The 27,043-nt window shown below is 36.5% G+C and overlaps 4 protein-coding genes across 8 annotated transcripts; 1 reads left to right on the plus strand and 3 right to left on the minus strand.

Moving 5' to 3' along the window:
- Positions 1–5,503: 5,503 nt before the first annotated feature.
- On the minus strand, positions 5,504–7,177 carry LOC139786323 (uncharacterized). The gene is made up of 2 exons (XM_071725498.1): positions 6,588–7,177; positions 5,504–6,182 (listed from the first exon to the last, which is right to left on the minus strand). Exons 1-2 carry the CDS (start codon positions 7,175–7,177, stop codon positions 6,167–6,169), a joined length of 606 nt encoding a protein of 201 aa, XP_071581599.1. The 3' UTR covers positions 5,504–6,166.
- Positions 7,178–11,740: 4,563 nt separating this feature from the next.
- On the plus strand, positions 11,741–14,343 carry LOC139786320 (putative nuclease HARBI1). 4 transcript variants are annotated; one of them, XM_071725492.1, is made up of 6 exons: positions 11,741–11,878; positions 12,091–12,436; positions 12,546–12,868; positions 12,951–13,247; positions 13,321–13,529; positions 14,000–14,343. In XM_071725492.1, exons 2-6 carry the CDS (start codon positions 12,355–12,357, stop codon positions 14,298–14,300), a joined length of 1,212 nt encoding a protein of 403 aa, XP_071581593.1. In that variant the 5' UTR covers positions 11,741–11,878; positions 12,091–12,354; the 3' UTR covers positions 14,301–14,343. The 4 variants fall into 4 exon arrangements, with proteins under 4 accessions (XP_071581593.1, XP_071581592.1, XP_071581594.1 ...); XM_071725491.1 differs by having other exon boundaries at positions 11,742–12,436; XM_071725493.1 differs by having other exon boundaries at positions 11,743–12,456.
- Positions 14,344–14,592: 249 nt separating this feature from the next.
- On the minus strand, positions 14,593–16,666 carry LOC139786322 (uncharacterized). 2 transcript variants are annotated; one of them, XM_071725495.1, is made up of 7 exons: positions 16,315–16,666; positions 15,846–16,039; positions 15,556–15,769; positions 15,336–15,464; positions 15,155–15,241; positions 14,774–15,068; positions 14,593–14,708 (listed from the first exon to the last, which is right to left on the minus strand). In XM_071725495.1, the coding sequence occupies exons 1-7, from the start codon at positions 16,508–16,510 to the stop codon at positions 14,678–14,680; spliced, it is 1,146 nt and encodes a 381-aa protein (XP_071581596.1). In that variant the 5' UTR covers positions 16,511–16,666; the 3' UTR covers positions 14,593–14,677. The 2 variants fall into 2 exon arrangements, with proteins under 2 accessions (XP_071581596.1, XP_071581597.1); XM_071725496.1 differs by having other exon boundaries at positions 16,212–16,436.
- Positions 16,667–25,542: 8,876 nt separating this feature from the next.
- Positions 25,543–26,782, minus strand: LOC139786324 (putative nuclease HARBI1). Its single transcript, XM_071725499.1, has 3 exons — positions 26,489–26,782; positions 26,325–26,408; positions 25,543–26,040 (listed from the first exon to the last, which is right to left on the minus strand). The coding sequence occupies exons 1-3, from the start codon at positions 26,780–26,782 to the stop codon at positions 25,543–25,545; spliced, it is 876 nt and encodes a 291-aa protein (XP_071581600.1).
- Positions 26,783–27,043: the final 261 nt, after the last annotated feature.

The following is a 27,043-nucleotide window of genomic DNA, read 5'->3' on the forward strand; positions in this document are numbered from 1 at the left end:
AATTTATTTTTAATAATTACCATAAAATTTACTTATTTCACCAAATAAAATTTATTCTTAATTATTTTTACTAAATTAAATTAAAAATTTATAATTAATATTAAATTTATTTATAACTACAGTTTAACCGCAATTGCTGGCACTATATTTATTATTATTATCTAATTAAATTACTATTATTTAATTTATTAAATTTTATTATTATAAATATTATTTATTTAATTTTAAATTATTTAAACTTAAAATTTAAAATATATTCAAAAATTTATTTATATTTTAATTAAATAATAAATCTTTTAAATAAAAATTAAATTTTTATAAATAAAATTTTTGTTAACATTAATTATTTTAATTAAATTTTAACTAATATATTAATATCTTATTTATATTTAGGGGAGACCGGGGCTAAGCCGACACTATTTTTTCAAAGGCAATTTTTAATATTTAATTAAAATTTTTAGGCAAATTCAATGGTACATATTTAAAGAGTGGTTCTTCAGGTACAAAATTGATTCAGGAAGTTTTGCTGTACGTCGCTTTGTTTTGCCGCCAGGAAAGGAAAAGTGACGCGAAGACAAATTTTTGAATTGAAAAATGCCAAGGCAAACTCGACACCCCGCCGGGGCAAACTCAACACTTTGTCTGATCGACACAATTTGATCTGGAACTTATTTTTTACTGTCTGAAAATAAAAATACATTGTTTATTGTGTATTTAAAAAGTACAAAAATTCGGAATAAAGTAGCTAGAACAATCATTTAAAATAATGAGAACAAAAATTGTTGAACTTTCAATTATCTTCATCTAAACTCATGTCTGAAAAACAATTAATGCAGGTAAACTCGCGATCGGATGTGCGCATACATTTGTCATGAGCCATACGGCTGCATGACAAGCATCGTTTGTTACTGGGAGCCGACGAAACGGCGTGGTGTTGACTTTGCCCCGGACGTCGTTTTTCACTTTTGTCACTTCAAAAACATGAAAATTTTGAAAATATGCAAAAACGATTATCGGATTCATATAGAGCATCAAATTTCCCATCAAAATCACTTACCGGTAGATTCGCAAGAGTAAAGCTCGATGAAAGAGTAGACATTTTTGAGAGATCAGAAAAATTACTTTTCACTATCAAAAACGCTTATGTCGCGTTAAAAATTACACTATAACTCAGAATGTTACCAAATTCCGTTGATAATACTGGCACATAAAGACGCATTTACAGTAGAAAAGGCAAGTTTCTACGATAGATTTAAATTGGCAAAAAGCCTAGTGTCAAGTTTGCCCCGTTGTCGGCTTAGCCCTGGTCTCCCCTATATTAAAATATTTTATATTCAATAAATTTTTGAATAAAATTATTAAATCTAACGATAAAAAATTTAATTTTTTATATCTATTTTAATATTTACAGATAAATTTGAATAAAATTTATTAACTATAATTATTAAAAAAATATAAATTTTTTAAAAGACATAAGATAATTAGATATCTTTATTTCAATGTATTATTCAATTTCTTATTCTATTTTCCCGGAAATTAGTTCCATTTTTGGCTTTTTTAATTTCAAAATTAACTTTTTTAATTTTAGAAAAAAGAACTTTACCGGATTTTATATATAAAATTTTTGATTGTTATAATTATTTTATAATTTTATTATAAGTTTTTCTATATATAGCTACCTATTTATTTAACCATAAACATACATATATATAATATATACATTATATTAATTTTAAACTAATAAATATTTCTTTTTTAAATTTTTTGTTCTATTTAATTTTCAAAATCTTTTTAATGTAAATAAAATATTTTTCTTAAACTAAAATTTAATTTTTTACACAAAAATAATTAATTATTATTTAAATTATCAAATAATAATTAATTATTTTTATTATACTAATAAAATTATTTAATTTTCTTATAAATTATTTATCATAATTATATAAATCTATATAATAATTTTAATTAAAACCAAACCAAATTATTAAATTAAAAATCTATATAAATTAAATAAGTAAGCTAAAAAAGCTACTAGGTTCATACCCTAATTATAGAATTATTAATCTCTTATTTATATATATATAAATGATATGCCTGACTCAAAAGGATTATTTTGATAGAATAAATTATGTATTTTAAAATACTTTCATTATTATATTTAATAGAATCAAACTATTACAAAAAATTTCAAAAATTTTTATGCTTCCTATATTAAAATATAATAAAAATTATCTTAATATTAATATTTTAAATTAATTTTATTTAATTATTAAATTTTTATTATAATATATAACTTATTTTCTAAATATTTTATTATTATAAACTTACTCATTTTTACTATTTTATCCTTAAGATTTTTTTATTACATTATAAATTGATTTTTTATAGAAATTACTAACTTTTTATTTATTTGCTTAATAAACATAAATCTAAAAAATAAAAAATAAATTTTTTTTTACTTTATTATTCAAATTTTAGCATCTGTCCCTATCATTATATGCATTATTCTAAATAATATTTTCATATATTATAATTATACTAATGTTATAATAATTCTCGCATTATTTATAAAATTAAGCATCCCCCCCTTTCACCTATGACTCCCAATTCTTTCTAAGCATTTAACTTGAAATATTTTATTTATTTTATTAACCCTTCAAAAAATCACCCTTTTACATAATTTCTCTCCTAAAAATTTATAATTTATTAATTTTATTTATTTTAATTTCATGTGTTCAATCATTCCTCCATATATAATATTTAATTTATATAATATTAAAATACTTGTAAGATATGCTTCAATCAATCAAACTAGATGAATAATTATATTAATTTATATAAAATCTTTAATTTGATTAAAATATTTTTTATTTTATTCAATTATTTTATTTATTTTATTCATTTTTATCTCCTACTATAAAGTCTTATTTAATTTTAAATATCCAATTTTAAATTTTAATAAATTCTATAATTTAATAATAATTACTATTATATTAAACATAGCCTACCCTACTGATGACCAGTCATTGCGATAGTAATCCTGCTCAGTACGAGAGGAACCGCAGGTTCGGACATTTGGTTCACGCACTCGGTCGAGCTGCCGGTGGTGCGAAGCTACCATCCGTGGGATTATGCCTGAACGCCTCTAAGGCCGTATCCTCTCTAGTCAAAGGTGGCAATGATATCTCTAGGAGTCTCGTGGTATTCTATAGAATACCACCACTTTTATTTTTTTATATAAAATGATATAGAATTTTTATTTTTCTACAAAATTCGAACTTATTCTTTATTTTTATTATTATGATATTAAGATCTCTAATTATATTATACCTTTATGTAAATATTATACTTAATTCCATATTTTTTTATCAATTTAAATCTAAACTTCTAATCTTAAAACTTACTTTTAAATATAATTTAAATTTTTTTATTTAAACTAGCTTACTAATATCCCTTATTATTTTAATTATTTAAAGAAAGATTTTAAGTTCATAACCTAAACTTTAAACCTTCAAAGTTTAAAAAATAATAATTCCTTTATAAATCTTATCCATACTTACAAAATCCACTCTTACTTACTTACATAATTTATATTTTTACTTTCATTTAAAATCTTATATTATAAATAGTTATTAACAACAATTAATTAAATAAATATTTAATAAATATATTAATATCAATTAATTTCTTTAAACTTGCAATTTAATATTTTATTTTATAAACTATAATATAAATTCATTATATTAATGTTTTAATTTTAAAATTTTTCTTCCTTAAATAAATTTACAATTTATTACTTTAATCAGACATAACATTTTATTTTTTTTATAAACCACTATGAATAAATGACTATTCTCTACTAATCACAAAGATATTGGTATTCTTTATTTTATTTTCGCCATCTGAGCTGGAATAATCGGATCTTCTATAAGAATAATTATTCGCCTTGAATTAGGTTCTTGTAATCCCCTTATTAATAATGATCAAATCTATAACTCTCTAGTAACCGGCCATGCTTTTATTATAATCTTTTTTATAGTTATACCTTTTATGATTGGAGGATTTGGAAATTTTTTAGTGCCCCTAATACTAGGATCTCCTGATATAGCTTACCCTCGTATAAATAATATAAGTTTCTGAATCTTACCCCCCTCAATTTTATTATTAACACTAAGTAATTTTATTAACAACGGAGTAGGAACAGGATGAACAATTTATCCTCCTTTAGCATCAAATATTTTTCATAGGGGCTCTTCTGTAGACCTATCAATTTTTTCCCTTCATATTTCAGGTATATCCTCAATTCTTGGCGCAATCAATTTTATTTCTACTATTTTAAATATACATCATAAAAATTTTACTATAGATAAAATTCCCCTTCTAGTTTGAGCTATTTTAATTACCGCTATTTTACTTCTTCTAGCCTTACCTGTATTAGCAGGAGCAATTACTATATTATTAACAGATCGAAACCTAAATACATCTTTTTTTGACCCTTCTGGGGGAGGAGACCCCATTCTTTATCAACATTTATTTTGATTCTTTGGACATCCAGAAGTTTATATTTTAATCCTTCCAGGATTTGGATTAATTTCCCATATTATTATAAATGAAAGGGGAAAAAAAGAAACCTTTGGCTCCTTAGGAATAATTTATGCCATAGTAGCAATTGGATTTTTAGGATTTATTGTTTGAGCTCATCATATATTTACTATTGGTCTTGATGTTGATACTTGCGCTTATTTCACTTCAGCCACAATAATTATTGCTATTCCCACAGGAATTAAAATTTTTAGATGAATCTCAACTCTTCATGGCATAAAAATTAACTATAATCCTACCTTATGATGATCAATGGGATTCATTTTTTTATTTACTATAGGAGGTCTTACAGGAATTATATTATCAAATTCTTCTATTGATATTATTTTACATGATACATACTATGTAGTTGCCCACTTTCATTATGTTCTATCTATAGGGGCTATATTTGCTATTATTGCTAGATTTATTCACTGATTCCCTCTAATTTCTGGATTTACCCTGAATAACTTTTACCTTAATATTCAATTCTTTTCTATATTTATCGGAGTCAATTTAACTTTCTTCCCTCAACATTTTCTGGGACTTAGAAGTATACCCCGACGATATTCAGATTATCCCGATAATTTCCTATCATGAAATATTATCTCTTCTATCGGATCCCTTATTTCTATTATTAGTTTAATAATCTTAATGTTCACTATTTGAGAAGCCCTAAGAACCAAACGTATACTTATTAATATATTTTTTTATCCCCATCCTTAGAATGAAATACTAACTATCCCCCCCTTAATCATAGATATAATGAAATCCCAGCAATTTTTTAATATGGCAGATTAGTGCAATGGATTTAAAATCCTCTTATAAAACTTTTACTAATGAAAAGGTTTTCCAGGCCAAACGGTAAAAGATACGAGGTTGGTCAAAAGGACCAAAGTTGCTCCTCTCGTCGAGTTCTATAAGGAAAAAATGCCAAAATAAAAAAAATTAAATTAAAAAATTTTTTTTGGTAAAAATTGAAACTTTGAGGCTCAATATCTTGATTTTTTATACCGAAAAAGGTACTGAAATTTATACCACGCATAAAGCACACCTAAATTAACGTATATTCACAGTTTCAAGAAAATCTAAAGAAAATCGATTTTCTCTAGTATAAGGACCGGAGAACGTCCTTAAGGATACGTCATAATATTGAACCAGTCTGTCAGTTTTAACTTCGAATTCGTATTCAGCGGGAAAAAATACATGGGAATACAGTAGTGTAGTGTCTCGGCCAAAACAATTTTTTTTGCCTTTATTTCTTGTTTTTGAGCATTTTTTGTGGTTATCTCATAAATTTTAGCCAATCTGACAATTCTGACTTCGGATTCGGATTTAGCGGGAAAAAGTACATGGGAATACACTAGTGTAGTGTCTCTGCCAAGACACTTTTTTTGTGTGCCTGTGTAATTAATCATACATGTAATCATACTCTATACAACATAACCATCAATGATACTTACTAATAAAAGTTCGGAGACCGAACTTCTTCAAGGAGGGAGATGTCACGTCTCACGATACACCACCGGTTGTCACGTCTCACGATACACCACCGGTAGATTTCCGCTGCATAAAATTTTTTCCTTCAGGTGCTGTGTAACCTGAAAACAATTAATAAATATAATATCACTCTTTAACGTCACAACACTAAGCAGCTGACACATAATGTACGCGTTCATAAATTAGTTAATGCCTGCCTTAAGTCATCTTTCTAAGCTTAAGTCCCATTTGCATAGAACCCACTATAAACTTTTGGACAATTACTTGTTAAAATTCCCTAGAGTCACTAAAGCTAATTAAAAGTTGCTATTCATTGCTCATACGAACTTTATAAGATCCTTTATGCAATATAAATTTAGTTGACTAACGGATCTAACGGAAATAAACGTATATTCTAATTAATAAAAATTAATATAAGATATAAATCAATTAATTGAAGCCAAACCAATCATAAAAACAGAATCCTTTATGCTTAAAGAACATTACCATGTCAAAATAATAATTACCTTATTAGATATCCGCCTCGCGGTAATCGGGCTCCGAACGGCATCATGGCCATTGCCTGCGCCCCGAAGTTCCCTAGCTCGCGTCGCTCGCGTTCGTCGTCGTGCACACGGGAATCATTTTTTTGTCCGGCGTTGTCGTGTTCGAACACCGGTCGTTCGCGTCCGGCCCAATTGTTGTCGGCGAACCGTCGACTTTCGTTTCGCTGCTCGGCCCTCACCCGTTGGAGCTCGTCCGCCAATCTCTGTATTTCCATCGCTAATTCAGCGTTTTGCTGTTGCACCACCCGCACCGTCTCGGCCGCCGCCGCGGCGTTAGTCGCCTCGCGTTCCTGGCTGAGATTGAGTATACGGTGGTGATTACCCGCGTCGTCGTGCACGTTCACATTCAACAATACATCGTTGACGTTATTTTCGTTGTTTGTGTTCGACGCCATATCGTCGCGGTCGTCTATTATATCGCGCTCTCTATCACGTTGCTGCCTACTCGTTCTTCGGCTATCTGCCGTCAGCTCGCCCTTTCCCGGCGGTAACGGACCCTGCGATCTCGTGTGTACTTGTTTCCGCGGCGGTGTGTGTCTCACCCGCGGCATACCACTACGATCGTCTTTTCAGCTCCTATTTCCTTACGCTGTCGCGCCTCTTCGATTTTTCTTCTCACGTTTCGCACGCTACTCTTGCCGAATATCTCTCTCACAACGCTTGCTACGTCCGTGCAGTCCTTTCAACGCGTTCGTCACAAGATCGTGTTGCCCGTTGTTGTGTCGTTTTGTCTCGCTCGCACCACGACCTTCGCGTTCGTTTGACGCCCGTTGTTTCGACGCGTCTCGCGTCTTCCGTTTTTCGCGTCTCTACGTGATTCTATCGTCGCACCTGTTCGCGTTTGGACTCTGTCTACAATACGCGTTTGTATTTTCTTTGTTAACAAAAAAAAAATTTTTTCCCTTTTTTTTTAATTTTGATTTTTCGCCTTCAGGCCTAACTATGTGTTCCTCTTTAAGGAAATTTCGCAGTTTTTTGCCCGCCGGCTTTTCTCTGCTCTCACGATTCTCACTTTGCGTGACGGTATCGCGTTCGGTCTTGCTCGATCGTGTCTCTCGTTTTACACGTATTCTCGTTCACGCGACGTTCGGATTCGCGCCAAACGCCCGTACCCTATCCACGCAATTCGGTAATGCCGTGCACGCTCCACGCGTTTCGCGGCTCGCGTCCTATCGGTTGCACGTTGTTCCGGCGTTTTTTCTTTTTTCGCGCTTCTGTCCCCTTCGCACGTTCGCTCCTGTGTGAATCTGTCGGCTCGATACGAGAGTTGTGTGTTCGCGTCGGAAATTCCTATTCTCGCTCGACGCCTTGGGTGGAACGCACCTTTACGGTCGCTCGTTGTGCGGGCACCTTTATTCCGTCTACGGAACGGGTATGCCCTTCGTTACGAATTGTCGCTTTTTGCTATCGCACGTTCAGTTTTCTTCCCGCGCACTTTCGCGCTATCTAGGCGCTTCTACTCGCACTTGGCTGTTCTCGCCAAACTTTTACTGCTCGGATTTCCACGGATTCGCTCGACCGCCCGTATCCGTTTACACGCGATTCAGTAAACTACCGCTCATTACCACGGTTTTCGCGTCCTAACGGCACACGTTGTTACGGCGCTCTCGCTTCTTTCCTACTTATCGAGTCTTACGTTTATTCTTTGCCTACTCTCCTATTTTTAATAGAATATTCGCGCTACTACGCCACCTCTACTCGCTGCACGCTACGCACTTTTATGCTCGCGTTCGCGATCCGTTTCTCCTGCTTCTCACCGCGCTTTCCTGAATCTCGAACTCGCGCGAAACGTCGTATCGTGTTCGGCGCATTTGCTACGGTCGCAAAGTCGTATATTCGCTCTTCGCGATCCTGCAACCACTAACGATACGTTGTCATCCGCTTCTTCGAACGCGACGTTCGTCTTTTCCGATTTCTACTCGCGCTTTCACATTTCACGGTAGCTCATGCACGCTCCCACGCGTCTCTCGTGCTTCCGTTCTAGACGTGACAGGAAATTCCTGCGGTTTTCGGCGTTTTTTCAGCTCGCGGTTCTCCTCCACTCTCCCTACACGGTCACGGAATATTTCGTCGCGGGACTCCCGGACGGTCATGCATCGAACAACGATATCCGCAATTCGGCCCCGTATGTCCTGTCACGGTCGCCAAGCTTTTGCGGGTTGTAGCCCTGGCCGTGCGCCGACTATCGGATGCAGACGTTCCCCGCGGTCGTCACGAACGTCGCCGCCCAACACATCCCCGAAAATCCCACGATTTTATTCGCCCCTCGCTCTCGAATACATTGTAACCGGACGGAGGAGTGATTTCAACCATACGTCTATGGATTTTCTAGATATCACGGTCGCCACTCGATTTTAACTTATGCCTATCGAAAAAGATTATGAAAAGTCGACCAACCTTTCGCTGACTACGTTAATTCCCCTCCTACCACTCTGTTTCAGATTCCCTCTGTCTCGATCCACGACATCGAGCTCTCTCTGGACCGCTGTGCGTGGGACTTGCGTCTCTGGATGAGGACCGTCGTCGGGACTATTTCCGCCGTGCACCGCTGGATTTCGTCGCCCCTGTTGGACCTTCGTTGGACCGCCGCTCCGCTGGGTCGCCGCTGGATTACGTCGTTGGATGAGGATTTCGGAACGCCGACGAGTAAGTATCACACGGGGGAATGGGTAGGTCTTTCGCGTTTCAGGTTTAGTCTTTTTTGAAATGATCGTCACACGTATTTGCAGTAAGAATACAATTTATTTTTCTTTATGTTTCAGCGTTTACATGGACTAGAATACCGCACGGTGTCTCATATGACTCGAGTGTTTTCACATTTACGAGAATGATTGTTCTTAAATATATATATATATATATATATATATACACGCGTCGCGATTGTGTCGCGGCTGACCTGAGCGTATAAGCGGGATAACGCACCGCTAAGCGGGATCGTCCTCGTGCTGTATATTCGCGAGCACTCATACGTCTTTACTCTCGCACGGTTCGGGACGGACTCACCTATTCACCGTCTCGTTTGAACGCCGAGGAACGACTCTCCTTCCTGTCGGGCTCGGCTGCCCCGCCTCGCTGCGTGGGGACCACCCCATCACTCACGCCATTACGCGGTGACGCCGCATTCGTCGACATCTGACGCGTGATCGCGCTGCGCATCGCCCGGCATGTGCGATGTCTCTTTGTCCTTGAGGTTGTTTACGTCGCCCGTCTGCGACTTTCACTCGTCGCCGTGCAAACACGCTTGCTCGCGCGCACTTCGCTCCGTTCACGAAAACATGTTTGTGACGAAGATTTGTACGACGATTCGTCGATGGTGAATTTATTATCGTCGCGATTTGATGCTCTTCGCAATGTTTTCATGTCCAGAGTTCTATGCTTACAATAATTTGATTCGTAACACGTGTCGTTCGTGACACGCTTCGCACGCCCGGGTCGCTCTCGGTCTGGTCGCACTTCCGGCACGCTGTTCTTCAAACGGTCGCTCGGTTCGCGCTCCCCTTTTTCGTGCCGCTCGCCGCGTCATTCTCGACGACCTCCGTGTAGTCGCCTGCCCGCGGCCATGTCTGGTTTCGCGGATCGCGAACCCCGCTTCGCGCCTTGATGCCGCTTGACGGGGTGACTTCCCCGTGCCTCCCAAGCATGTTCTCGAACCGGCCTCGCCATCCCACTTCCGGTTCGCGATATCGCCTTCCCGCGGTCAGATCGGTCTGAAACTTGTTCGGGTGACTCATTGTCAGTGTCACCTCCTCGACACGTTCCTAGCGCGGCTTCGCGATCGGACTTCCGGTTCGCGGATTCGGCTTCCGCCGGTCGGATCGACTCGAAACTCGGCTGGGTAACTCACTTTCACCTCCCTGACGCGTTCCTAGCGCGGCTTCGCGATCGGACTTCCGGTTCGCGGATTCGGGTTCCGCCGGTCGGATCGACTCGAAACTCGGCTGGGTGACTCACTTTCACCTCCCTGACGCATTCCTAGAGCGGCCTCGCGATCGGACTTCCGGTTCGCGGATTCCGCTTCCGCCGGTCGGATCGACTCGAAACTCGGTTGGGTGACTCACTTTCACCTCCCTGACGCGTTCCTAGAGCGGCCTCGCGATCGGACTTCCGGTTCGCGGATTCCGCTTCCGCCGGTCGGATTGATCTGAAACTCTGCTGGGTGACTCACTTTCACCTTCTCGACATAATCCCAGATCGGTTTCGCGATCGTCCCTCCGGTTCGCGTTCGTGATTCGCGATACGCACGCTTATTCCGTTAATTTTATTCTCAGCCGGTCGGTCATGCTCGCCGGTTCCCTCTCAATGTCGCGCCGTATCAAAACATAAGAATAGAGTCACAAATCAGAAATCAGAAATTCCTTTTATTGGGGTAATGAAAACAAACACCTTTATTACTTTACGCGCTTTACGCGGTGGCTGTAGCTAAACAAAAATCCTTAAATAACTTTCCGCGTTCGCGTTCTCGTACGTCCATGTGCGTTGTTGTCGGCTCGTTGCCGCATTACGCCTTGACCCCGCAGCGTCATTGCGCTCGAGCCTTTATGCTCGCTACTGTCTTATATATGTATATATACGGGCGCATATCTATAATGCGCTTACTCTAATATCTACCGTGTAACCAAACTTAAATCTACGCGACTATAACCTATGGGGTATGTATGGGTGTATGTGTTTTCTTTATTCACAGTGTGTGTGTGTGTGTGTGTGTGTGTGTGTGTGTGTGTGTGTGTGTGTGTGTGTGTGTGTGTGTGTGTGTATGTGGGCGCTCACGTATTTGTTCCTATGGCGCTCGCTCCTTCTTGCCCGTGCTCGTCGGGATCGTCAGCGCCTCCGCCGTTGCCGCTGCCGGTTTTCCCTTGTCGCCGCCTCCCTGCGCTTCTCCGGCGTTCGGGCGTTCGCTCGGCGAACGCATCGGTGACGAGTCGCCGATCGTCTGGATCCCCGGGATCGGCGTCGGTCTCAGTGGGCCCTCGGCTCGTCGCATCCTTAGCTCTTGGTGGATCGCCGCCTTGATCCTCGGCGAGAGGGCTCGCAGATAGGCCGCGGGGTTGATTTTAGCAGACGGCTGCACGATAACCTGCACCTTTTCCCTTAAAAATGATATATAGAGCATAACTCTTATTAGACTCCTAGGGCGGAATTCATAGACCAAACTTGAAAGTCAAGACGGTCTTAAGCTCGTTCTCAAGACTACGATCGATTCATAGTTCTTGCTTAAGACCGACTTTCAAGTTTAATCTTGAGCTCGGTCTTAAGTAAGCAAATAACGTTGCATAGATAAATCTTAAGACCGAAATGGCATTATTCAATGCACAGTTCTTACTTAAGATTTGTCTTGAGCCGGTCTTGGTCAAGTCGAGCAAATAGTCGACTTAAGACGATTTTGTGAGGTTATGTGCTACATTGGCTGCGTTCGGAAACGTCATCCGAGTGCGCACTAGTATACTCCCTTCTCTTTTTATCTCAGCGAGTTTGAAGAAGGGAGTATACCCGTGTGTACCCGGGTGATGTTTCCCTCCGAGGAGATACGACGAGCATCATCGCGTCGTGTACCGCGACGATTGACCTTAAAGAGAGCGACGGGTTCAGTGGTGGTGTTTTCCCTCCGAGGAGGTACGACGAGTAAACTCGAGTTGCCGATACTCGAGGCGAGGAGGTGTGACGAGGAAAGTGCGTGGTCCAGTAAAAGCCGAGCAGCCGAGAACGACGAGGAAAAGCAGAGGAAGTGAGTATGAAAGGGGAGAGAGAGGGACAGCGGACAAGCCGAAGCGTCACAAGCCAGGAATTCCGACGACCGCGGCTCAAGAAAAGTTGTCAGTTATATAACTTTTAGGTCTAATTTATATATGTATATATATATATATATATATATATATATATATATACAAGATACTACTAATTATTTATTATTATATATTTTAGATAAGAGCAGTATGGAATGTAACATATTGGGCAAATTTGATATCAATTTATTTGATAGTTCTGAAAGCTCGTCGGATGAAGAAAATGACAATATTGGCATAATACGTGAAAAACGATATGTACGAGATGCAATTAATCCATTTACAGCTTATCGTGAACACGAATTCCATATAAGATACAGATTTTTAAAAGAATCTGTTATGTATGGACTACTGCCTTTAGTTATGGACAGTTTAACAAAGCCTGATATGCGAGGTCTTCCAATTGAACCAGTTATTCAATTACTGATTTGTCTAAGATTTTATGCTACTGCTAGTTTTCAGGTAACATAAATTCTTTGTATTACATGTCTTTAATTTTAAAGAAAGAATACAAATAATTGTACTATATTGCTTTATGGTTTAGAAAGTAAACGGAGATCTTATGGAATTACCACAACCTACAATTTGCAGAATCGTATTTAGAGTAACTGCTACATTAGCAACTTATCTAAATACTTATGTCAAATTTCCGACAAACCAAGCAGCTATACAAGAAAATCGAAGATTGTTTAAAGAATTAGGATATGGTTATGGAGCTATTGGGCTTCCTTGTATTAATGGAGCTATAGATTGCACCCATATAAGATTATTGGGTAATAACTTTGGAGGAATAGCTGAAATTTATAGAAATAGAAAAGGTTATTTTTCCTTAAATGTTCAGGTAAGTTAATAAAAGTAATGTTTATTTACATATATTTATTCTTATTTTTATTGTGTTATCTTCTATGTGTAAGGCTGTAGTAGGTCCAAGAATGGAATTTTTGGACCTTGTCCCAGAATGGCCAGGAAGTCAACATGATAGTAGAATTTTCCAAAATTCTCGAGTTTTCATGCGATTTCAACAACGTGAACTAACAGGAATGTTAGTTGGAGATTCAGGATATCCTTCTCTCACATTTCTTTTAACGCCATTCAGAAATCCACAAAACGAAGAAGAACAAAGGTTATAAGATAGCAGAATTTAATACATTTTAATACATTTTAAAGCTTCTGGAGGTCGATTGTGTATTTTGAAACGAGATGAAAATTGCAAAAGTAAACAGATTTACTAGATTTCAACAAATAAAATGTAGATACTCTAGTGAATTTTTTCACTTTTATAATTTTTACCTCGATTCAAGATACACAATCGACTCCCTGGTCTCTCGCCGTGATTCTCTTCATTTATGACGTTAGAAGCGAGAAAATACATTCTTGTAAAATTCTTGCAAAATACGATGACATAGAAAGATGACACTTGCAATAGAGTAGATGCAATAGACTATTATAAAGTAGTCCGAAAACTTTTTTCTTACTCTAACAATCAATAAATAACTGCATAATTATTAATGAAGAAAATTGTGGCAAATACCGAGAAGCTTTAAGAGATACACAGATAAAAATGTATCTTCTATTAAAAATTTCTTACTGTAGGTATAACGAAATTCAATCACGAACGAGAATGGTTGTTGAGAGAACGTTTGGAACATGGAAGAGACGATTTCCTTGTCTATCGAGAGGACTATCTTTAAAACTTTTAACATGTACTGGAGTCGTATCAGCTTGTGCAGTTTTGCATAATTTATCACTACATTTCAAAGACATTCTCCCAGAGGAACCAGAACCTAATGCAATAATTGAAGGTAATGAGGAGCTACCTTACAATGAACCTCATTGGCAACCTGGAGATGGTCATATTATTAGGCAAAACGTAGTTCGAGAATTATTTTATTAACTATATTTTAATGATATTAAGAAATAAACTAGTTAATAGTAAATCATTACTTTTATTCTTCACACCTTATTACACTGTTTATTAATTGCATATTCTTTTTCTTAATTGCTATAATGTTAATGATATTATATATACATATGTATATAGTATATATATATATATATATATATATATATATATATATATATATTCGAATAACATAAAATATAATTTAATAACATAACATAAATTAATCTGTTATTAACTACTACTGTTAGTTATTATGTAGCTTTTAAAAATAATTGAACCAATTAAAACTAAAACACGACGTATAATCAACATAATATATTAGCTTCACATTGTTAATAATTATATATCTCATATAAAACTTATTCGAACTAATCAATATCCGAAATGTAATCATCTCCCCTAAAATTTAAAAAACGTTTTAGAATAAAATTTTTACTTGGTTTCAAAGAAAAGTAAGTACTTACATCTCTTTTTGAGCACGGAACTTTGCTAACTTAAATCTCTCCTGCAATTCCTTTTTTTCTAATAATAACTTTTCCATTGTAATTTTATTGATAAATTCTTCTCGTTGTTTCTTAAGCTTACACATCTCGATTTCATGATTAATTTTTATATTTGCCAATTCTATTTCTTTTTCACTAACTAATGTAATTCTTTCCATTTTTTGCTTCTTTGGATTGGAACATGAATTGGCATCTATACGTTTGCTTTTCTTAAAATCTATTAAGGCTCTATTTTCTTTGTCAATAATAAATATATCTAAAGCATGATTTTCAATTGTATGCATATGTTAAAAATAAACATTTTATTTTGAATACTTGAATAATTTTTGAATGATATTGTACCACTAGATTGATTGCTGGATCCTTTGTCTATAGATATTGAATCATCAATTTCAATTTCCACATTATTTACTTCCTCGCCCACTATATCTAATAAAAAAATTATACATGCAGTTAATAATAATTATCTCATTAATACAATTACTATTTAAAAAACTTTATTTAAATTAATTATTTAACCTACTTATATTCAATGCTGGTTCAATGGGTGGTAAGGTTAATGACTGTCCTTTTGAAAGTCCTTCATTAATAATGTGATCAAATTTTGTCATAGAATTCTGCTGGATTGCTTTCAAAACCTCTTTTTGTCGATCTAGAATATGCAACTCAATTATTCCTCTTGTCAAATACAATTTCTTTAAATTATAAAATTTACATATTTTATTTAATGATATTTTAAGTACCTGCAGACTCATGTGTATCAAAGTTACTTGAAGAAATGGTTGGTGCCGTTGTCATTAAATTAGGGATGATATCCAAAACATTTGGATCGACTTCACCTATATTTTTTTGTGGTTCTCCTCCGGTGAGAAACCTTGATTGTCTTTCAGTTGTTAATATATTTTTACTTTGCTGTTTTAAATTAGACCAGTACTTTTTCAATTGTTGTACGTCCCTCTGTAATATAAAACATTACCTATTACAAAAAAATTCATTAAACTGTAATCTAAAAATTATAAAATAAATTTAATACCTTAGTACTAATCAAAGAAGAGTTGTTGTACTCTTCTGTAATGATTGACCAAGCCTCTGTTTTATCTTTCAGTGTGGAGGAATTTGTACCTTTCGATTCAACATGTTTATATTTTTTTAATATTTCCAGAAATATTTGTTTTTCCAAATCAGAATACACGGTTCTTCTAGGCGTTGTCATTTTGAAAGAATTATCTTTTTTAAATAAAAACATCAGAAAATATAAATATAAAGAATTTTCACACAAATAGATAAGGTTATGTTTTTAAATAAATTTACTTAAATATCAAGTAACAATAACACTACATCAATATTATAATTTTCCACTCAACAATGTCATTTTATGTACAACATGTGTTATATTTACATTGTTGAGTTGGAAATGATAAAATATAGATGCGATGTTACTGTTATCTGATATTTACACCTCCTCGCCTCGAGTATCGGCGACTCGAGTTTACTCGTCGTACCTCCTCGGAGGGAAAACACCACCACTGCACCCGTCACTCTCTTTAAGAATAATCGTCGCAGTACACAGCGGTACACGACGCGATGATAACGGCCACCGGCCACGACGGCGAGAATGACGCAATCCCCGGTAAATTCTTGTAAATCTTTATCATGATTGGTCAAAAAGCTTGGAGTCCCGAACATTGCCGAAGCCATATTCTTAAGCACAGACTTCGTCAAGACGATCTTAAGCTAAAACTTGTGTTCTCAAGATTTATCTATGCACGTAAAGCTGTCTTCAGACGGTTTTCGATCTTAAGACCGTCTTTGCCAAGATCATGCTTAAGACAAGTTTTGAGCAACGTCTATGAATTCCGCCCCTACACCTAATTAATCATAAAAATACGTATCTCCGTTGGTACGACAACACCCTCGAAATATATATATATTTTGGTTATATATATATATACTCTACAATATTGACCCTATAAAAATAATAATAACTTTTATTTCTCCAATTGTTTATTTACGAAATATTTATAACAATAAGATAAAGAGTCATGTAAAAGAGATAATTTTATTATAGAATCAAAACCGCGTAATTAAGTAGAACCTAAACAATATCAATATGTGAATTAAAAGATGCTAAACTGTTTAACGAATAATTTGTTATTAACAAACACTCATCAACAATAAAAATTGTCAATGCTATACTATACTTTAGCGAGAGTTCCACAAAATCTTTCCTATACACCACTATCATATTCCTAACCATTCGCGAGATATAAAAATGACAAAATATTATTATATGAACAATTTAATTTCACTGATCTGTTGTACTCATGAGAATGCTAACCGTTTCTACTTGCACACAATAATACTAACGTAATATTAGAATCATTATTACTACCGCTAATAACACTTTCATTAACATAGTTATAAACAAATATATATATATATATTTATACGAAATTAATGTTATCGTCGAGCGTCAAGCGCCGAAGCGTTACTCACGAACCTGAAAAGGATAGAATTGTATTATGCGACGTGTAGAAACACGAATCCGAGCGAGATGCGAATATCGTATAATATGTAGGAGAGAGAAAGAGAGATACATATACCTTAATAACCGTAAGACAAAGAGAGCAATACATCTCACACTTTAGACGTGCTATTGATGATTTTAATTGTATAATTGAATATTCTATTTTATGTAAAGTATGTCTAAAGGTAAATTAAATAATATCTAACATATATTTGCATATTTCAAATTTGAATCATTAAAGATTTCTTGTATTCTTTACAATAAAAATATCGTAATGAGATTCCATGATAGAGAAAGTATCGCTCTCGTTATGAAAACGCTGTTAGAATAAGAAATAGAAATAGAACGAGGTCACTAAGTGACTCATGCGAGTAAAATCTAGTCATCCGTAAAATAAAGCTGGCAAGCGAGCCACAAAGTAGACTCGTATTGCTAGACAACGCCCTACGACTCATTCGTAACAAAGAACCGACTACCCCTACTACTATTTCCAGAAATGTATAAAAACCGTGAATCTGTACCTCCCGTCGGAGAATGAAGCAAGCCTAAAGGCCGATCACATCTTATACTTGTCCCGTTCTTCCATAAGTAACCAATTGTACCTAAATTTTACAATAAACATTCGAAGGCTAAATAATATCTGAGGAAAGAGTTGAATGGATTGCAATATTCGAAGGCTAAATAATATCTGAGGAAAGAGTTGAATGGATTGCATATTACCTACCTAATATCCTTACCGACTTCGAGGAACTACAGTCTACATCGCCGAGGACAGCTAGTTATCCTGGGATTTCACTCCCTTAACCAGCAGGGAAGAAGAACCCATCAGCGGAGGACGTTTTGCCGGATTGACTAGTTCGCATCACCCAGGACGTCACAAAAGCTTTTAAGAATTTTCTTCTCGGTGATATTTCTTTTTCGCTATCTGAATCTATGTAAGGAGATAATTCGTCAGGTCTGTTCTTTTTATGCGGCGCTGGATTTCCTGATCCTTCGCTTTCCAATGCTCTTTTGAAACTCGGGTGGAATGTTTTTTGTTTTTTATGTTCTTGTTCTATGGAAGCTTCGCTTGAAGATGATAATGCTCGTTTTGCGTGTAAAGGATATACGTGTTTAATTTCTTCGGTAGGATTTCTAGATAAGGCGTCGGCGTTTTTATTCCTTTTTCCTGGTTTATATTTTATTTGATAATCGTATTCCGCTAATTTTAGTCTCCATCTCATTAATCTTGACGTAGGATCGGATACTGAGTTTTACCATTCTAACGGTTTATGATCCATTACTAGTGTAAATTTATGTCCATATACATAAGGTCGAAAATGTTTCACGGCATATACCAAAGTTAATAATTCCCTTTCCGTAGGTGAGTATCTCGTTTCTGCATCATTCAAAACTCTTGACGCATAGGCAATAGGCAGGTCACTTCCTATTTTACCTTGACTTAGTATTGCACCAATGGCGTATCCTGATGCGTCTGTAGTTATAATAAATGGTTCGCTGAAATTAGGATATTGTAAAGTTGGTTCTGAACATAAAGCATGTCTTAATTTATCGAATGCTTCTTGCTGTTCCTGTTTCCATTCGAATGCAATGGTCTGCTTTGTTAAATCAGAAAAAGGTTTAGCGATTTTCGAAAAGTTTTCTATAAATCTTCGGTAATATCCTTCAAGACCGAGAAATTGCTTAATATTTTTTCGTGTTTTCGGTGTCGGAAAATTCTTCACGGCACTTACCTTTTTTGGATCGGGGCGTACACCATTTTCAGTTATTACGTGTCCAAGATAAGCTACTTCTTTCTTTAAAAATTTACATTTATCAGGTTGTAAAAATAAATTTGCTTCTTCTAGTCGTTTCATTAATCGTTGGAATTTAATTTCGTGCTCCTCAAGCGATCTGGCATATATTACAATATCGTCGAGGTATACGAATAATTCAATTTCTTGTAACCCTGTTAATACTTGGTCTATTAATCTTTGAAAAGTAGCGGGAGCGTTCATTAGTCCAAATGGCATGCGGTTATATTCGAAATGTCCGTACGGTGTTGAAAACGCAGTTTTATGCTTATCAGTCTTGTCCATTAATATCTGGTGAAATCCAGAGGCTAGATCAAATACTGAAAAATATTTCGCGTTACCAAACTGATCAAGTATATCAACAATATTTGGCAGTGGATATGCATCACCGATCGTTTTCTCATTAAGCGCTCGAAAATCTATTACGAAACGCCATTTTTTATTACCTTTAGAATCATCCTTTTTTGGTACAATCCACAAAGGAGAATTATAAGGCGAGCTCGACGGCTCTATAACACCTTTTTCTAACATTTCGTCAACCTGTCGTTGTATCTCTTTTTTATGAATTTGAGGATATCGATATTGCTTAACGTTGATTGGTCTATCGTCAGTGGTGAATATTCGATGCTTTGATACGTTAGTTGCGCCTAGCGGTTCTCCTGGCAAATGAAATCGTTCCGCATAATTTGTTACTAGTCCAGTGACACTAGTTTTTTCTTCCGCATTTAAATGATCGAGTCGTAACAACTCTAATATTTTATCAATTCGTGTTTTATTACTTATTGCTTCTTCTTCTGCATTATCTGTATCTGTTTCCTTGTTTTTTAATTCTTTAAATGGATATATTTTTACAGTTGGGATCGCTAATTCTATGTCTTCGTCCGATGAGTTAATAACATATAGATGTGCTACCCCATCACGATTCGAGACAACGGCGTTACCTAAGTACACCTGCGGAGTCAAACTCCCCGCCTAGCAGTGTCCTCGAATCGGATCACGCGGGAGTATTAACGGCGATCGGCCGCGAGGCCTCACGCCACTCTGACACGCTTGGCTCTAGAACACCGTGACCGCCGGGGCACGAAGCCCTCGGGGAACGCGCTCCGCCTAACCGAGTAAGTAAGGAAACGATGAAAGTAGTGGTATTTCACCGGCGATGTTGCCATCTCCCACTTATGCTACACCTCTCATGTCTCCGGCATCTAGTTTTGGAATATATCCGTATTGAACTTCTAGATTGGCTATATGAACAAATATTTGTTTTCGCGTTCTAGCGGGAATAGTAACGATTTCGTCGTTATGGAAATAGTACGATACTCCGTTTACAACCAGACAAGCCCTCGGGTAGTCTATAGTCGCTTTTTGATTCTTGAAGAATTTCGTGCCTAGTATTCCATCTGGCTTAATTGGAAAATCATTAGGGACTACATGAAACCATGCATCAGCATCAAAAATGCGTAATTTAGCTACGCCTATCGTGCGAGTTCGTCCTTTAGTTATTCCACTAAGTTCGAATACTATTTTCTTATCAATGGGCACATTCTCATGGAGCGAATTCTCCTTTATCAAATTTATATCGGATCCCGTATCTATCATGAAGCTAGCGCGTTCGTCGAGATTTTTGCTTGGCAGGACTACAGAAGGTGGTTTACCGATGATTTTGTTACAGATTTTTATACTTGCGTTCCCTCTTGGGGTTCCTCCGGATTGATTAGGCGCACTCGCGGGCGTTCGTTCAGCGCTGCGCCTGCTCGCTGGCCCGATCTCGGTTTCCCGGATTCTCTTGGGCTCTATCACGTCGCACATTTTCAATTGCTTGATTTTCTATTGCTCAATTTTCTCTACTAAAATATTGATTTTTTTGGTTCCGCAAATTATTATTATATTGTCTCTTCCGACATTGCTCAAGACTGTGGCCAGGAATTTTACAGTAACGACAAATTAAACCAATGTTTCGCGGTGTGGCTTGATTTAGGCGATTAAAACGAATATTATTGTTAAAATTCGTATTTCGCGCGGCAGCATTAAATAAAGGGTTTCGGGCGGTATTCGGAAATGGATTTCGATTTAAGATTCGCGGTTGTTGTTGTAAAACTCTACACTCTGCACGCGTATGTCCAGAATTTTTGCAGTATGAACATACCTTTGGTTGCCATTGCACGTGAGATATTTGGGCAAGCGGATTAATAGTGCTGCACGAATAAGTATCATGACCGTATCCAAGACAATTATTACATCGAATTGATTGCATGAGGCCTTCCGTTATTCTCATACGTTGCGCGTGTTCCTGATATTCCGTTTCAGCTTTTATTGCGGATTCTATCGCGGTGTTTAAAGTAATTGGATCGCGTGGATTTATCCTCGTAAAAATATCATTTTTCAAACCGGTTAAAAAGTTTCTTACGGCATTACCTTCAGCAGAATTTAAAAATTGCATTGCTTGAGCTGGGTTTTCAGTTTGGTAACAAGATTTCAACTGTTGCAGGATCATTGACACTCGGCTACTCTAATCGACTACTGATTCGTCAGGATGTTGAGTTACTTTAGCAAGTTCTCCATGCAATTGTGACGAAGAGTAAACAGGTGCAAATCTAGTTCTTAAGACTGCTAATAAAGATTCTATGTCATTAAATTCTCCACTTAATGCCACCCTCAATGCAAGTCCAACTAATTTATTCTTTATCATTTGAACAAGTCCGTTTTCCGCGGTAGGAGAGATCATATTCTTAGCGTGCATGCAACTATTAGTGAATTGTAAGACTGGCATATTCTTTCCATCGAACGGGAGAATTGTCTCGGCTGTCACGTCCCGAGGGATCGCGGCCGCGGCGCGGTACTTGGATCTCTAACGGGGCTAGGTCGCTTTGTCGGGTCGCTAAGCCGAGGGGCTCTACCCGGGGATACCCGCGACCGGGGTAATTCGCTATCCGGGTCCCGTTACCAGTGAGTTGCTCCAATTCGAATTCTTACGGGGAGAGCTTGATTATGAGGTTCTTCGCGTGATGTTAAAAAGTATCGTTCGAATATTTCTTCGACTTCAGTACAATAGTAGCACTCGAGCGCGGGGCAGTGGTCAGCCAAGATTTTGTTACAGGCGGAACACGTGGTAAACTCCGTTCGCGGACCGTACTGTACGTAATGCCAGATAATGCCTTCGAACTCTGGTTGCGCGGCCTGGTGATTGTTGAGTAGGCAATCCTCGCAAATGATCGCGTGAGTAGTTTTGTTTCGAAAGAATAGCGAATATACACAAATCCCGGTCATCAACCAAGTCTTAAGGGGAGTAGGGGGAGTGATTATCCCCAGAGGTCGACGGTTGACCGGGTGTCTGGGACACATTGACGATAGCGTTTCCGATCTTATCGACCGTTGGATATCTGTGATAGCGTTCTCGATTTACCGACCATTGGGTGTCGATATTAGCGTTCTTGATTTACCGGCCGTTGGATGTCGATAATAGTGCTCTCGCTTCTAACGTCTGATTTGGGAGATGGCTATAATAGTGGGTTCTATATCTAAATGTTGTTGCCCTCCCTCGTGCATTACCGAGCGCGTCACGTCGAGGTATATTTCTGAGCACGTGGAACACCCCGTGGGTTCCCGGATCTCGCCGATTATAACGCAGCTCTCGTCACACTCCTTTAACTTGTACCGGAACCCAATGTGCAAGTAATGTCGGACCAAGAGAATGTAGTGGCCGCGCTGTTGCGCCGTTAAGTCACGGTAACACGATTCGCAGAGGTAATGTTTGCTGTTCTGATTCTGGTAACACAACGTGAAAACGCAAATCGCGCGGGACAGCCAATTTCTGCGCGTGATTCGAGAGACCAGGGGCGAGAGTCGGCGGGTGGTAGGTCGTAGTGGGGCTTCGCTTATATCGGCTAAATAAAATTAGGGGCGTCGGCACTTACCTTTTACTCGAGCTCTAGCGGGTGGTTTGCAGTCCCCCAAAGCTCAGGCGTGGGGCAGTCGTACAATTGATGCAGGATCTCCGCGCGGCGTCGCGAGTAGTGGCTTCGGCGGGGGTCGTCCTCCCTGATGTGCTCGATCAGTTCCGGCGGCGGAAGATGGTCATATTCATCCGTAATGCGGATTAACCGGTACGGGTGGTTTTTGATGAGCGTCTGATAGCTTGAACGAGACTCCTTTTTATACGGCGGCGAAGAAAACGGAACGAGATCGCTACCCACACACAATATCTTATACCCGTATTTACAGTCCTTCCTTATTTTGAGGATAAAGGAAGCCTTCATGAAGGATTCCTTGAATCTCCAAGGCTTGCCTTGTTTCACAAATGGATCTCGAGTCTTCCTTCTAGAAGGAGGGAATATTTTAGGGATTTTTAGTAACTTACTGAAGGCAGCATCGTTTTATGATGTTTGCAACTAATTTCATGTAATATAAAAATTTTTTCGTATCGTGGTGATCGTGAAAGCTGTGATAAGCTGTGATAAATTTTGCAATAATAATGAATAAAGATAAAAGTACAAACGTTCATTATACGGAGCACGAAAGAATGCTTTTGGCGCAGCTCATTAGTGAAGAAAAAGTAATAGAATGTAAGAAAACCGGTGCGTCAGATTTAAAAGATAAGACGGATGCATGGGAAAGGATAACCAAAAAATATGCAAGCCAAGGTTGTACGCCTCGCACTAGTAAACAATTAAAAAAATGTTGGGACAATATGAAACAGAGGTACGTGATAATATCATTGATAATTAATAGGGGTATTCAAATAAGTTAAAGTTTAACGGTTTGACAGGTTATGTCGGGTTAAAGTCGAGTAAAAAGTTAATTAATTAACTTTGGGCGCGCTACTCTTTAAGGTTAAGCAAAATACACAAGTGACTCATTAACCTATCACATTAATCTTTGGGTTAAAAGTTTAAAAATTAACTTTTTACCCGACTTTAACCCGATATAACCTGTCTAACCGTTAAACTCTAACTTATTTGAATACCCCTAATTAGTTTTTATATACTTTTCTTCCAAGTGTATAGTCCTTATCTATTATGTATATTTCTATAGTTGGTTTCTATTATATTTTCATATCTATTACCTCATTAATTAATCATTTCAGAAAACGAAAAATAACCACGGCAATCCGGCACGAACGACTTATGACAGGTGGAGGTCCTGCACCAGTACAGCCGAAGGACCCAGTGATAGAATTCATGGATGCAACAAATTCAAATATTGATGTCGAAATTGATTGTCCATTTGACAGCACGGCAGTATTTGAGAAAGAATGTAAGCACTATATACATATAGGTTTCCACTTAGTAATACAAGTCAACACAAGCATCATTCTATCTTTATTCTCATAGAATGTAGATCAAAGATAGAATGAGGCTTGTGTTGTCTTGTATTGCTAAATGAAAAGCATTCATAGTTTCTATTTTTCTTTTATATTACAAAAGTCATTTTTGATATTTTACTTTTAGATAATATAAAGATGGATACGATGGATTCTACAAAAAAAACATTGATTATTGAATGTGAAAGTGAGAAAGAAGAGGACGATAATGTCGATGAAGTTACATATGATCAAAGCATTCAATCTATGTCTCGCAACATATCATTGGAAAAAATGGGTACTTCAAAAATTAAGAACATACAGGTAATGAAAAAGCTCATGAATTCGGTTAATATTAGTTATTAATATTAGTTAATATAAATTAGATTTATGATAATGTAATAAATTAATAACAATAAAATACTAATAATAGTATAATTGGTTTTCAGAGTATCCGTGACGAAAGGGAACTAAAGTTAACAAAAATTCGAGAAGCAATTGAACAGCAGCGGGAGCTGCATGCTAAAAAAATGAAGATTGCTGATATAGAAGAAAAGATTGTTCTAGCAAAACTTTTGAAAGAGGAAGAGGCACTCAAATAACAAATAACTTATAATATTAATAACGTAATAATATATATGATAAAATATAAAAATATATTTTCATATACTATAATTAAAAATATAGTTATTGATTAGTTTATTAAAGTGTTATTTTATTTTAATATTTTATTTTTATTATTATTATTTTTATTTTTTTTTTTTAATTTTTTTACGCAAATTAATATTAATAATATAATATAAAATATATTAATATTTTAATAAATATTGTGTATTTGTGTTAAATAAATAAAACATTTTTCAAATAAAATAAATTTTTAATTTATATTTGTACAAAAATTTATTATTAACATTATTTTAATAATATACAGATATATATACATAAATAATAAAAAATATAATTTGTTCGTGGCACTGTTGTACAAGACTTTATCATGATTAACATATAATATTAAGTAAACAAAATACAAAAAAATATATATATGTATAATATAATATTGAGAATTACATTTCTCACTGGGATTCGTGATACTGTTTCATAAAAGCACTTTTTTTTATGAAAAGTGTCTTAAAATAAAAGCATTTCTGTGTGCAAATCCTATACCATTTTGTTCACGATTTATGATGTCATCAAATAATATATTTTCATTGAACTGCTCTTCGTTTATTTCGCCCAGATTATGTTGAATGCAGAGATTATGCAAAACGGCAGTAGCACAAACAATTGATACCGATGTGCTCAATTTCGTTCTTAAACCATTATACAAACATGGAAATCGACGTTTCCAAACTCCAAACAGTTGTTCAACTATAACGCGTGTTTTCTTGTGTGCAGTGTTGTATCGAACTTCTGGGTCTCTCTCAGGTCTTAAAACAGGCGTTAGTAGATAGCTGCGGCACGCATATCCACTATCACCAAGTAAAATTCCGTTCAGATATCTCTGCTCGAAACGACAGCGCAGACCACTTCGATCAAATATTACGGCATCGTGAGTTGAACCGGGATGCCTGACAACTATATCAAGAATTTCTCTTTGGGGTCCAGCTACAACCTACAAAAAGAATAAATCATAACAATTATTAACTCATTAATAATTATTTAACAAACAAATTTTGATATACAAAATAAAACAGTAAAAAAATATACCTGTACATTCAGAGAGAACCATCCTTTTCGATTCCGAAATACCTCTCCATTATTCCCTCCAGGATTTGCAATACGTATATGGGTGCAATCGATACACCCTATTATAGATGGAAAGTTTGCCACCTCATAAAATTTATTTTTATTACTTCGACGTTTTTCTTCGGTGGAAAAATTTATATAAGCACCTACGTATGATGCTAAAATTCTGGAAACTCGTGCAACAACTCTCGATACTGATGCTTGACTGTATCCTCGCAAGTCTCCATTAACAATCTGCAATTAAAATAACATAAATGAAATAATAAATTAACGATTTGTTTACCACACACAGTGTTAGAACACAATTTACAAACCTGAAAGCTGCTCGTTGCATAAAAACGCAATGCGATTAAAAGCTGCATCAACGGAGAAATCGGCAGTCCACGATTATTCAATCGTCTCAACTGATCACTTACTAGAGGTAATAAGATCTCGATCACAGCTCCTTTGCTAAATCTGTATCTTTTCCGAAAAGGAACATCTTCGAAAAATTCTACGGGATTTTCCCAATCACGAATGTACCTTTTCGGAAGCCGCCACAAAATCTGATTCTCTGGATTTTCATCCTCAAATCCAGTATCAGAATCACTTAAAAATTCGTTGTTCATTTTTTTTTTCTTTAATACCTTTCAGTCTAAAAACGTGACACTGCAAGGTTACGTGACACTGGTAGCAAGGTGACACTGTGAGGTTATGAATACGGGTATATGGTAGGTTAGATTTCAATAATTCTGCGAATCTCCTCCTCAAGGAAGCTCGTGACCTCCCTTGAGATAAGGGAACCAATAAGGTTCCTTGTTCGGTCAAGAAAGGTTTATGAAACTTGAAACGAGGAATAAGGAGTCCTTATTCCTCAAGGAAGGACTATG

Source organism: Temnothorax nylanderi, unplaced genomic scaffold (genome assembly GCF_030848795.1).
Source record: "Temnothorax nylanderi isolate EJ_2023f unplaced genomic scaffold, tnyl_v1.0 TNYL_tig1007_pilon, whole genome shotgun sequence".
Taxonomy (NCBI): Eukaryota; Metazoa; Arthropoda; class Insecta; order Hymenoptera; family Formicidae; genus Temnothorax; species Temnothorax nylanderi.

Bases quoted from the DNA above. Each gene is read 5' to 3' on its own strand.
- LOC139786324 (XM_071725499.1), bottom strand. From the start codon at position 26,782: ATGAACAACGAATTTTTAAGTGATTCTGATACTGGATTTGAGGATGAA. The intron at 26,409-26,488 runs GTTTGTAAATTG...TTTTAATTGCAG, and splicing joins ATGCAACGAGCAGCTTTCAG to ATTGTTAATGGAGACTTGCG. The intron at 26,041-26,324 runs GTAGGTGCTTAT...TTCTTTTTGTAG, and splicing joins CCAGAATTTTAGCATCATAC to GTTGTAGCTGGACCCCAAAG.
- LOC139786320 (XM_071725492.1), top strand. From the start codon at position 12,355: ATGAAAGGGGAGAGAGAGGGACAGCGGACAAGCCGAAGCGTCACAAGC. The intron at 12,869-12,950 runs GTAACATAAATT...TTTATGGTTTAG, and splicing joins ATGCTACTGCTAGTTTTCAG to AAAGTAAACGGAGATCTTAT. The intron at 13,248-13,320 runs GTAAGTTAATAA...TCTATGTGTAAG, and splicing joins ATTTTTCCTTAAATGTTCAG to GCTGTAGTAGGTCCAAGAAT.
- LOC139786322 (XM_071725495.1), bottom strand. From the start codon at position 16,510: ATGGCTTCGGCAATGTTCGGGACTCCAAGCTTTTTGACCAATCATGAT. The intron at 16,040-16,314 runs GTACGACGAGTA...TATTTAAAAAAG, and splicing joins GGTGTTTTCCCTCCGAGGAG to ATAATTCTTTCAAAATGACA. The intron at 15,069-15,154 runs GTACAATATCAT...ATCATGCTTTAG, and splicing joins ATCCAGCAATCAATCTAGTG to ATATATTTATTATTGACAAA.
- LOC139786323 (XM_071725498.1), bottom strand. From the start codon at position 7,177: ATGCCGCGGGTGAGACACACACCGCCGCGGAAACAAGTACACACGAGA.